We start from the raw sequence: 12,790 nt of genomic DNA on the forward strand, positions 1-12,790 counted from the left end.
TCCTTGACATAAACGCTAATGAATCTATAAAATGTCTTAGCGTCTGGCACAGGAGCCTTCAGGGCGTCAAGCAAAACAGGAGATAAATGTACATAAGATTGCATTGTCTGGGGCTGCCAGTTAGCCAGATTTAATAACCTGCAGAAGTCCATGTTATGTCAGTTTAAGGTTGATGTATATTTTGTTTGGACCAGTTTTCTCCTTTATAGATGCCTAGCTTTACAATTAGATGTGCAGTGTAACATAGCTGCTGTCTCCTATTTGCAGTTTAACCCAAGAGGGTTGATTTTCCCCTTTCACAGGGCCGGGGTGGCAAAGGAAGCATCTATGTCTGGGCGTCTGGAGATGGGGGCAGCTACGATGACTGTAATTGTGACGGTTATGCATCAAGCATGTGGACAATCTCCATCAATTCTGCTATAAATGATGGACGGACAGCTCTGTATGATGAAAGCTGCTCTTCAACCTTAGCCTCCACCTTTAGTAATGGGAGGAAGAGAAATCCAGAGGCTGGCGTGGTGAGTCCAGATATTATTGTGCTGTTGCTGCTGTCTTTGTGCACTCCCATGACCTATTACAACTCTGTCAGCTTTGGAGCAGCAGATGGTTCTTTGTTGAGATGGATATTTTCTCATCTGCAGTATGTGATGGTGCCAAAACTGTCAGCTGAGGAGATGGGGGATTAACATTGAGAATAGCAATGATCTTCCGTCTCTTAGAGCTTCATATAGTTGGTGCTTTCCTTTACCAGAAACCAGATTTAGAAGTTCAATTGCAGTCTTTCCACAGGACAGTGACAAAAGGTCTCTGTAAAAATCTAAATGAAAGGTCTCGACATCTGAGATCATACTTACATGTACTGGCAGAGCAGTCAGGAACCAAGCTTCTGCTGTACTACAGGCTGCATGGAGCAGAAAGACATTGTCAGCCACAGAGGAAACGTGGGGGTTCAGCTTACCCTCGGTCTCCCGTTGAGCGGTGTGGAGCATCGTTCTCGAGTCCCTTACAGGGCCATGCCTACACCTGGAAAATACGCAGTTTCTGTTCAGGTGATTCTCTTCTGCTGTCCTGATGACGGCTCTTCAGCGCCTTCACACGAGCCAGGCCGTAGTCTGATCCACAGAGTGGAAAATTCAGGTGCAGTAACTCAAGGTTAGTTTTTGCCAAAAGCTGTTACGCATTTTCCATGGCCCTGCCTCAGACCCCAAAGGCACACTGTATGATCCTAAATGCCCACGTGCAGTAGCAGATGGAAAAATACTGTTCTCTGTCTTGGTATCGGGTCTCTGCTGGTATCGGCCAAGAGGATCTGTGGCACCTTTGTAATTGTCACCATAAAATCTATTTCTAAGGTTTACGTCTGGTCTCTCCTAGTGACTAATCTGCATAGAAGGTAGCAAGCCTGGCACTGCTGTTGGTTCTGGAGTTGCACAGATGTTAGAAAGCTCGATACTGTTAACAAGTCTAGTTTCAAATCCTTCTGATAACCACAACAGAAGGCCTTTGGTTAAGCTGTGATTATCAGAAATAAATGCCGTCTATGTGAGTTTGAGTTCTAAGTGGCAGTGAACATTGTTGTTGCTACATCATGATTTATTCTTGCATGCACACCTTCTGTAACTATGTCTCTCTGTGGTTTTAAAGGGATACGTGATTCTAAAGAAGAAAACAGATCCTAGGCACAAACACACAATTACAGAGCAAGGACGCAAACTCCACTTTCTGTATTTTTCTGAGTCTGTAGCTGTAAAGAAAATGGACTAGCTGGTTTCGTTAATTACATCTAATGTCATTGCAGGCTACAACGGATTTGTATGGAAACTGCACCCTGCGTCACTCAGGAACGTCTGCAGCTGCCCCTGAAGCAGCCGGAGTGTTTGCCTTGGCCCTGGAGGCTAAGTATGCTGTTGAGAAATTCCTTGTGAGCTCTAGAGAGGAGAGGGCCTGTGGTTTGTTTAATGTTGTTCATCATCTAAGTTGGCTGCCTGTGGCACGGGGCTAGAACGAGCAGCTAACAAGCTGCCTGCTACTGTAGTGACGTGCAGGGTAACTTACAGATGGAGCAGCAGTCCTGCCAAAGCCATATAGCAGGAGCATTTTGGCTGACTTGCTCACTCTGTGTCCTCTCCATCCCCTGCTTCCAGGGGTTTGTTTTCTCCAGCACAGTTTGGAGAGAGAGATTATTTCATTTCTTCACGTACCCAGCGTGGAACACCCAGCCCACATTTTTATGTACGAACAAACTTGTAATATCAGACAGGAGTTCACCTTGTGCCACATACTGTCTGCAATAACAGATGCTCAGGGGAGAGTACAACAAACGGGGATTAAGAGCAGTCCTTCAACAACAGCTCTGGCGCTCGGTGGTTTGGATTGAGAGCAGTCAGCCTGTCCTGTGTAACAGCCACAGGCAGGTTTATCTTCCTTGAGTCTGTCTAACTCTTTTTCAGCTTGTCTGTGTTTGGCACCCCTGTCAGCCAGTGGCAATCGGTTCCACAGTAATAAGGCTTTTTGGCAATGGTAGTGGGGAATGTTTCCTTTGTTTCTTCTTAACCCATTGCTGGTAATTAACTTCTGTGCTACATAATTGCTCTGTTACATGAAAGAATAGATTTCCAATTGGCTATTTACCATCTCCGTGCTGTTTGTGACACTGGAGCCCTCTCATAGGTCTTGCTTCATTATCTTCTTCTCTAATGATTAGAAGTTTTCCTTACAATAACCTATTTTTTTACTTTGTGTTAAATTATTTTATGAAGTAAGGCAACATTTGCTCAGTTACACAGCTTTGGTTGCTGTAACCACAGCCTGGAGTGAGCACTGTGTACATAGTTTTCTTCAGCACTGCAGAAGAACTAAGGTTTGGCAGAGACAAAGTTTGCATCGTTACCAGAGCAGTGATGGTTGTGCTCAGAGCGCGACTTGGGCCAAGTCTAATTTTTCAAGTTTTATAACATAAAACACACATGTCAAGTGTTTAACCTTGGATGATCATTCCTTCTACTGTCAAACTCATTCAGTGGTACAGCCACTATGTAATATATTAATATGATCATAAAAATATACAGGTTTAATGAATTTTCTGACCACTGAACATTTAACTGGGACTACAACCTTAATACCTCAGTAATAATTATCATTCCTTTTCATTTGATCTGTCTGTGAAGACTTGAATTACTCTTGCCAAACGATCACAAGTAGAAATGAGACTAATACCCCTGGTCTGCAATTGAGTCTTTAGCCTTTGCTGAGAGGAAGGCGGGGGAGAGAAAGAACTGGCAGTGTCTCCTCGCTCCTTCCAGGCTGGGTCTATTAAATTGCGTCATGCAGAACTACCCTGGGTGGGGTACGCCAGGCTTCATGGGGATCATGAGCAATCTCCCATGCAGACTCCTCTTGCCTGCAATATGTCTGTCAGCTCCTATACAATGTATGTCTGACATGTCCCTAAACACAGACCAATCTGTGAAATGGAAAATACAGCTTTAAGATACGCAGTAGCTCTTAAAAGATTTCAGTAAGAATGATGCAAGTGATATCTGGTGTTCAGCTATCTTGTGTCACCTTGGAAAAATGACAGTAATTGGCTATTGTGGTGTGCATTTGGCATGCACACGTGCTTATTACTTGGGGCACGGAAAGCTGAAAAGCGGATCCTTTTAGGTTGATGCTTTGAATCAGATATATTGTAATGTTGAAAGAGTTCATCATAAAACAACTGGAATAGCTTTAGTTATGTAGAATTAGAATGTCAGTTCTAAAGCTTCCAGAATAATAACTTGTAAGTGCCCTTCCTGTCATCATAATCACTGCAAATCTAGGAAGACAAGAGCTGATGATGAAAAACGATCGTCGAATCTTGACAAATGTTACTTGACTGCATCCATCCATGCTAGCGTATCGCGGGTGACAAACCCCTACCATACCTTATAATGTCAGCCTACAGCCGCCCGCAGCCCGTGAACCTAGAGTCACAGAATACTGAAATTACTGACACCTCGGCTGTTGTAGCTCATCTGCTTCATCAGACTGGGGCTTCTTTCTTTTTGTATTCTTTTCAGGATCTGGTATAATATCCTACTCATTTTACTAACTTAGAAGTTGCGTGGTGACCTATAATGGGTAGTTAAAAGCTGTTATTTGCAAGAATAGGGAAATAATCAGAAATTATTTTGCATTTATGTTGAATATATTTTGGGGAAGTATTATACAATTAAAACCTATCCTTGTTCCCACTGAAATCAACAGAAGCTTTATTTATTGAAACATGTATAGGTACAATTTCTATGTGATCCATAGAAGCAAATTTTACCAAAAGGCTTACTCAAACACACTTTCTTTAATATCTGCTTGGAAGTACTGTGCTGTTTATTTTCCCTCTTTCTCTTCTACAGCTTGGACCTGACATGGAGAGACATGCAGCATCTGACAGTGCTCACCTCCAAGAGGAACCAGCTTCATGATGAGGTTCATCAGTGGCGTAGAAATGGCGTTGGGCTGGAATTCAACCATTTGTTTGGCTATGGTGTCCTAGATGCAGGAGCAATGGTTAAGATGGCGAAAGACTGGAAGACTGTTCCTGAGAGATTCCATTGTGTTGGAGGGTCAATACAGGAACCTGAGTAAGTAAATACTCTGGTACGTGTGTTTGGCTGCTCCTGGGCATTTAGGAGACCCCAAGTGTGCAAAAACCTTGAGAAAGACATGTATAGTCAAAGAAACATAATGAACTTCTCTTTCTATGAAAGCTTAACGTTACCAATAGCATTCCAACTATTTCAATAACTTGATAAAATGCACTATGTGACCTTTCAGTTCATGGTTTGCTGCAGGAGTGCATTCTGCAGCTCATCTGTGTCATCATTGGTAGTGCCAGTAGCATTAAACAGCAACATCCATTTCTCCTGGGTACTTACAGGTATGTCTGTGACAGAGACATAAAAAGCCTATGCACAAGTGAAAAGCTGGGAGGCTGGCACTGTAAATTACATAAACTGCTGCCACATGAAATATCTGTCAGCCAGGTCATATCTCCTTGTGACATATTCCAGCAGACAATTTTATCTCCAGAGTACTGAAACAATCATCTACAGGTACTAGTGATTCAGTTTGAACACTACAGCATTTAATTGTGTTTGGTTTGTGTTCTTCAGATCTCTAATTGCAGGCTAGGTGGTCAAATTATCTTCTGATTTACCTTCATGCACTAAAGTGAATAAGTCAACAAGTGAATGTATTAATACTAATTGACTGCAACAGCTATAGTTCAATTTAATTATTTGAAGTACTGACCTAATAATGGCCAATTTATGCCTATACCGTTTGAAATTGGACTTTTCAGTGCCATTTTTGAAGGCATAGTTATTCTATTGGAAAAAGAAAGAAAACCAGTATGCCACCCTGGGCACATAGCTCAGCTGGGCAAAGAATCAGTTGGTTCCCAACCTTCCAGGTGGGTTTGTATTTACAGGATCCAAGGTTCTACAGCTGAGGTCTGAGTTCCAGTTTATCTAGCCTACACATACTCACAGGTAGGAAATAAAGGAGAGGGTGCTGAAGCTCATTTTGAGCTATCTCTTAGTTGATTCGTAATTTAAATACAGACAAATAATCTCATTTATCGTAGTGCAGGCCTTTACTGGAATTAAATCCTGGAGGAAGAGAGAAAATCTCTTTCTGTAGGCTTGGCTCCATGCATTAGACAACGTGGTAGAAATATTCTGGTAACAGACTGAGCCAGAGTCAGGCAGATGCTACGCAGTAGTATTGTTTCCTTCTGCCTTTGTTTTTCTGTCCCATTTCTGCTGTTGAACAAATAGAAGAGCAGAAGTGATGGTGCGTTTCCTCCAGCCCAGGAATCTGGAACTGTAGTAAAGCTTCCCTATAGCTGTCGTTGCCTAACAAGCTCCCGAGTTGAGAAATACACTGCCTTGTATCTGTGTTGTTAGAGAGCAGCACCCAGGACAGGCTCTGTGCTTACAGCACACAGATTGATGAAGTTCAGCCGAGTCAGTCACCACCTAAGCCTCGTGACATTACCGCGATGTAACCTCAGTGTGTGGCCCGAATGGGTGCCCCCCTATAATTGCACAACATATCTATATGTTAATAGGACTGCTGTAGTATTTACATTCCCCAATGAAAATGTCCCTGACAGGAGATAATAAGCATTATGACTTGCAACATCTACATACTTCAAATTACACTGTAAATAAAACTAGTTAAGTCCCAGCATCATTTGGAAATGAAAACGACGCTGCACTTCTGCCATGGGTAATTGGGTTATTTTTCTAGTTTGGCCTTGCTGGAGCAACATTTTCTATATATATTCTATATGTTTATATAAGTATAGATATAATATATCTATATTTAGGCATTTGATACAGAGGTGTGTACCAGAGCAACATTGTCAGTTGGCAGAAAGAGTCCAGCACAGGATTGACAGCCTAGAATATACAGGGTGCTGAAAGCACTCAGTATTTGAAGTGCAACATATCTCTGCTGCATGTAGAAACACTTGTTAGCAATGGGAACTTTCCCTGAAAAGGGATTTTTGTTGGTCAGCAAAAAGAAAAAAAATTGGTAAGTCTGAGTCTGGCTGGTTCAGGGAGGTCAGAAGGTGATTTAGAACATAAAAGTCTGTTAGCTGAGCCAAAGGAGCGTGCTTGTAGGGAGAGCTGGCTCCCCCAGCTCATCTCTAACTAGGTACTGCTTTCCATGCAAAAATGAATATACTATATATATAGCAATCGGGCAGCGGCACACCATGAGGGTCTGAAAAACCCAACTCCTCTTCTGCTCCTTCTGCGTCAGGCTTTTTCCACCACCCCTGGTTCTCTTTGTTTCTTTGGGGAAATTCACCTGGACTGTAGTAATTATCCTAGCAAAGCAGAGAGTATTGGATCCTAATTAACCAGAAAGGGCGAAACAGAGCAAGCCTTTTCTCTTGTGTGTGTTTTAGAGAGCTGAGATAACTTTTGCACTGCAGCACTTAAGAAGGTGGAGAGAAAAGCTGTCTGCAGCGGCCAAGCTGTCTGCAAAGCAGATGGAATGGTAACACTGCTCTTATTTCTTTGGGTTTGGTGTTGATAGATAGAAAAGACTCACATTGTGGTGTCCTCCCTCATTTACTGGAGAAGATACAAAGCACTTACCACAGCTATCAATGAAGCACTGTTTGACACAGCTTTGTCCACTGAGTTTGCTGGAAGACAACATGACTTCAGATTGCTTTGGGAATGATGCTCCCCATGCAGAGAAATTACAAGCATGTGGCAATTGTGAGATTATGAGCCTTCGTCTCTGACTGCATATAGTGCATTTTCCTTGTGCTTTGGCACACCAAATAAATCTTGAGGGTATTAAATACTGTATAGCTGAAATATTTGAACATATATGTTATACCAGCTTCTGCTCCAGGACATCCTTAAGATTCAGAGCAACAGTTTTTTCAGTTTAAGGTAAGTGTTTCAATGCCTTGAGCACCTGGACCTGAATATCATTTTACTCTGCAAGTACTCCCAGGAAGGCAATACTCTACGAAAGGGGGGCTGAGATTGGCCTGAGCCAATTAGCGATGTACTAAGCTGTAATACCTGGAGCTCATCTCAAGAAGAGAATTCCTGGAAGCTAGGCTTGAATGAAACACTTTCACTTGTCTCTGGAGAACATGCTATTTCATTAGCAAAGGGAAAAGGCTGGTATACATTTCTTTTGAAAAGAAGCTGTTCATTACTGCGGTGTGGTCAGTGCCCTTTAAAAGGGACTCGGTTATTTTACTGCAAAAACCTAGATCAGGGAGAAGCCACTGGATCAGGTAATGACGAGCTGACTGAAGCCTTTTGTGACTTATTCCCGTTTTTAATGATTGCAGTAATTCTTGTCTTTCAAGTATTTCTTTTAGACAAGGGAAAAGCGTCGCAGTGCTCACAGCACACTGATGGTGAAGACAGAGACTTTTGTTTATGCTTCTGGTGTATTTTGCCAGCCAAATGAGGCAACTGTTAATTGCCAGTTGCATCCTGACCCTGTGGGGCTTAGCAGGCGCTCGGCAGCCTCAGCTGCTGGCAGGGCACTGCTCCCGGGCCAGGCACCAGTGCCCTTAGGCTTGCACTGAGATTCCAGGCGGGACTGCCCAGCACACAGTGGCCACCAGCCCCCTCTGTGAGAGCTGGAAGGGCATGAATGCACTGTGCTGTCCCCCAGCACGCTTTGGAAATGATGCTGCCTCATGGGTTTCCTCAGCCAAAGGTGGAGCAAACACACACTGTGGGTGCCCAGCACACAGGGAGCCAGGAACACCGCCCGGCATGGTGGTGTTCCCTGTGGTGTTCATTCATCCAGCTGACAGACACGGGTAAGATCATTAGCAGCTGAGCGCCCGCACAGCCCAGGCGCGAAGTGGTTTTCTCCTGGCGTGCTGACCTCCGGTGTTGCATCCTCGGGTGTCTGACTCTCTCTAGTAAAGGAGCCCCGTGCGCTGATAACGGGGATCTGGTTTCCATTTGATGACACGGTTCTTGTCATCAAATAAGTGCAGCAGGACTGAGCCTGTGTTCCAGCTGCGTGTCTGTCTGGTAATGCTTGAGGCAGGTGTCCTTGCAGTGAGTGGTTCATTTGCCTTCATGAGGACTGAATTATAACACCCAAGAAACTTGTGACTTCAAGGTGCAGCAACACTGGCAACAAGTGTGATGTCTTTGCTCAGTGTGTGTGCTGCCTTAGAGGAGCCATTCAAGGATAGCAGTTTTTGTGGAAAAATATTTTTCAAATGACCTGACACTGGGATCCCATGTTTGTGCTGGTTTCCAGATCAGAACAAAGATGCAGATTTTAATGTGACTGCACTGAAATTCCGTGCAACTGGCTCCTCTGGCTCCAGACAGCCATTTGCTCCTAAATTTAAAGTGACTGTCAGACATGACTGACCGCTCTTGATTCTTTTACTGAATACACACATTATTATTTTTTTATTACACAATATACTAGCGATAAGTAAAATCCACTACTAAATATACATTAATATTTCTTAAAGAGCAGTATGTACTTCCTAACTGTATTGCTTCTCTCTGTAGGTGTGCATTCCATAATGTATTTTCAAATATTTTCTAAAAAGCGAATGTTCTCTTTCTGGCTTGAGTTTGCAACTGTTATTTCCTTACTTTTCCATATATTAGTAAGGAAAATAGCATGGGTTTTTTCTGAGGCACCAAAACCTGGTAGTTTTAGCATGAGCCATGTTGCGCTGTGTATATCCTTTTAATTTGCTTATCTGTCTTTTGACCTGCAGAAAGATACCACCAAGTGGCAAGCTGGTCCTCACGCTTACGACTGATGCTTGTGAGGGGAAGGAAAACTTTGTCCGATACCTTGAACACGTCCAAGCAGTTATAACTGTGAATTCCACCAGGCGAGGAGACCTTAACATCAACATGACCTCGCCAATGGGAACAAAGTCCATTTTACTGAGCCGGCGCCCCAGGGATGACGACTCCAAGGTGGGTTTTGACAAATGGCCTTTCATGACCACACACACTTGGGGAGAAGACCCCCGAGGCACCTGGGCTCTAGAGATTGGGTTTGTCGGCAGCCTGCCACAGCGGGGCGTGCTGAAGGAGTGGACACTGATGCTGCATGGGACCCAGAGCGCACCATATATAGACCAGATAGTAAAAGATTATCAGTCCAAACTGGCCATGTCCAAGAAGGAAGAGCTGGAAGAAGAATTAGACGAAGCAGTGGAGAGAAGCCTGAAGAGTATACTGAGCAAGAACTAGTGCTGTTCTGCATGACGGTGTCTTTCCTTCCCCAGATCCCTCTACTCACCTTTCTACTATCCAAACCTCCGTGTTAGACATATTACAATGATCGTCTCTGTAGCCAAATTATCACACTTTCTTCATTTTAAAGTCTTATGTCTCGCCAATAATTATTTTAATTACCACTGAAGCAATCCTTTTTTTACTCTAAACCATAAATATACTGTCCCCCACCAAATGCTATGTACAGTTTGTGACTGTAAATGATTTTTCTTTTGTGTCATACAGATAGGTAATAACCTGCAAAGAAGTTGATGGCTTTTCCCTTCATATTTTTGTGGTAAATGTTGTTTGTATTAAAAAAAAAGACAAGTGAATATTAACATCAGCAGTTGGTGATAATGGGCACATTTTTAAAAAACTCTTGTGAGAGAGGGAATCACAGAGAGGTTGGCTGGAGAGGTCTGTGAACGTCTGACAGCTCCTTCTGCATCACTGACTTCAGTGGGACTTTCCCCATTGGGTTCAACCAAAGTAGCACTAGACCCTACAAAAAATAATAACCCAGAGATGAAGAAAATCTAGCAATCCAATTCTCATGAGAGTTTTCTTTACTACGTACACTTACACAACATACACGCTAACGCTTCAGCCACAGAATGGGTCAACAGGCTTGCAATAAGGAAGGCAAAGCGATGCCAAAGCCGGGTGACAGGGGGAAGTGCTTTGCAAACAGGGTCAGGGCATTCTAGAAGCACAAGTTTCAGTTTTGTTTTGTTTTTTGAATTTTGGCAATTTAACAATTTACCATCTTACAGCAGAACGAGCACATAGGGAATGAGCTGTAGGATTTCTGGTGTGCAAAAGTGCATTTGCTTGTCTCTATACTGAGATGTACTACAGCAGCGCAAGATGAGGCTGTGTCAGCATTTCCAACCGCAGACCCCTGTTTTCTGGGGTTTACAACCTGGCAGTACATTGCTGTGGGAGAAATTTGAAGTGTACATTTTCCGTCCCAAAGCAATATTTTATTCAAACTTTCATTTTTAAAAATAGAGATTTGTTATTTTTATGTTAAACATATATATTTAAGGAGAAAAATATGCCTAAGTTATTAATGTGTGATGCAAAATTGGCATTCTTGAGAAATAAAATGTAGTGTGTTCAGGAAGATTTGTTGGTAATCATTGCTCTTTGCTGTTTATAGAGTCAAGTCCCACCTTCGCTTTTCGTACATGAGTAAAATCAGTCTCTCAGAATCTGCTCTGGCTATTGCTGCAAGACATAACATCCTCCTTGGTGGGCATTACTCATGGTAGCAACCACTACATGTTCTCAGGTTTGAGATCCAAAATTTAACCTTTGAACAATAAAGGGTCTTGATTCTGCAAATATTTAGGCACTCGCTTTACAGTAGAGGCTACCAGTGAACCTACTCAAATAATACTTTTAAGCAGGTGCTTCAGATCTTTGCAGGATCCAAGATCTAATTTTTAGCAGTGACTAGTTTCAGAATTTTATTATGTATTTTTAATATGCAGAGTATTAATCTAAAACATTTTAATAAGTTGTCCTGGTTGATCAGGTGCATAGTAGTAGAAACACGTTCAGTAAGTAAATATTTATCTAATAAATTAAAAACATAACCCAAAGGTTGTATGGTGGACACGTTTCACTTAAGAATGTATTATCTATGCTGTTACTTCTTGTGAATATCCATCTTTTATCTTTCCATAAGAGGCCTGTTCTTTCCTTTACAAATCCAAATGCAAAATAAACAGCTCAGCCTGCTCAAAGTCTATGTGAATTACACTCTAAAGGCAAGACAAGCAGCCTCACGCTACTCACAGGTTCCTCACTGCGTGCAGCAGTCCCTTCAGACAATCAGGTCACACTGGAGTAAAACAGGCATCGGCAGGAGAAGAATCAGGCCCTGTGTGATTTTTATTTTTGAAGTGCTCTTGGTTATTTGTTCAAATACATTATAGTGCCAACTGTGTTTAATTTAGTGATTTAAAACTTAACCCAAGGACAAGATGGGTCCATTTCAAAGCATGAACTGGAGCTCAGGAGGCGTGAGCTCCCTGAAGTCGATCGGGTTGGGGACGGGTTTGCTGCTGTCTTTGGAAGTGAACGGATCACACTGATGGCAGCAGGTTTCCGTGAAAAGCACCCAGTTTCAGAAAGAGCAACATATGCATATCAGAGGGAAGAATTTACCATATATATCTCTCTATTTTTATGCATACACCTGTATGTCTAAATGCATACAACACATCTGTATCTCTATTACATACAATATGTGTATTCAGAGTCTGTTACATATATTTGCTTATAAATATATGTAGAATTACATATGGTATGTAATGTACAATACACGTACACACATCATAACTTTTGGTGTGTATGTGTTCAAAGAAAGAGGACTGGAAGCTTTTGAAGGACTTGTAAAAGGTGGGAGAAGTTTTGGAATAAGCAAAGTCCATGTGGAAATCTTAGATGAACATGTACATGACTTTCCATTGCATTCATGTAATTTTACAGTTCTTTGTTCAATCATTAAATATCTTATTAAGCAGCAAAATAACTAGATGGTTGTTCATATTTTCATAATGCTGACATAATTTATTAAGTGAAGGATCACGATAATGAGTGATATACAGAAACGGTGAGTTTTGATATAAGTATATATAAAACTAAGTGTATATACAATATAGAGATCTTCAAATTCGTCAGGATTTTTGCATCAGGGGATCGCTGAAAAATATGTCCAGTTAGACTAAGTTTTTATGGTATTGCTGATGGAAAATAAAGTTAATTTGTTAGTATTTCTAATAAAGGGGAAAATGAAGCTCATGATTTGAAATAGGTGAGCACTGTTTAACTAAAGCCCTGTGATGATGTTTTATAATATGAGTAAAATAAAGAGCTGTTGTAAACTGGCAGGTCCTATCATCATTGCCTATCCAAAGGTACACGGAGGTAATACGCTGCTCTAAGTGGGATGACTTCCTACTCCTCTGCTCTTTGCA

General features: G+C 42.0%; 1 protein-coding gene across 1 annotated transcript in view; it reads left to right on the forward strand.

The window, feature by feature from the left end:
• The window catches only part of PCSK2 (proprotein convertase subtilisin/kexin type 2), a 110,160-nt gene extending 97,459 nt beyond the window's left edge, over positions 1–12,701 (forward strand). Inside the window, exons 9-12 of the mRNA XM_040612205.1 lie at positions 303–518; positions 1,799–1,899; positions 4,395–4,622; positions 9,290–12,701. Of these exons, the coding sequence (XP_040468139.1) occupies positions 303–518; positions 1,799–1,899; positions 4,395–4,622; positions 9,290–9,776 (1,032 nt within the window). The 3' untranslated portion in view covers positions 9,777–12,701. The remainder of the gene's footprint in view (positions 1–302; positions 519–1,798; positions 1,900–4,394; positions 4,623–9,289) is intronic.
• The last annotated feature ends 89 nt before the right edge of the window (positions 12,702–12,790 follow it).

The sequence above is a fragment of the Falco naumanni genome, chromosome 12 (assembly GCF_017639655.2).
Source record: "Falco naumanni isolate bFalNau1 chromosome 12, bFalNau1.pat, whole genome shotgun sequence".
NCBI classification, from domain to species: Eukaryota; Metazoa; Chordata; class Aves; order Falconiformes; family Falconidae; genus Falco; species Falco naumanni.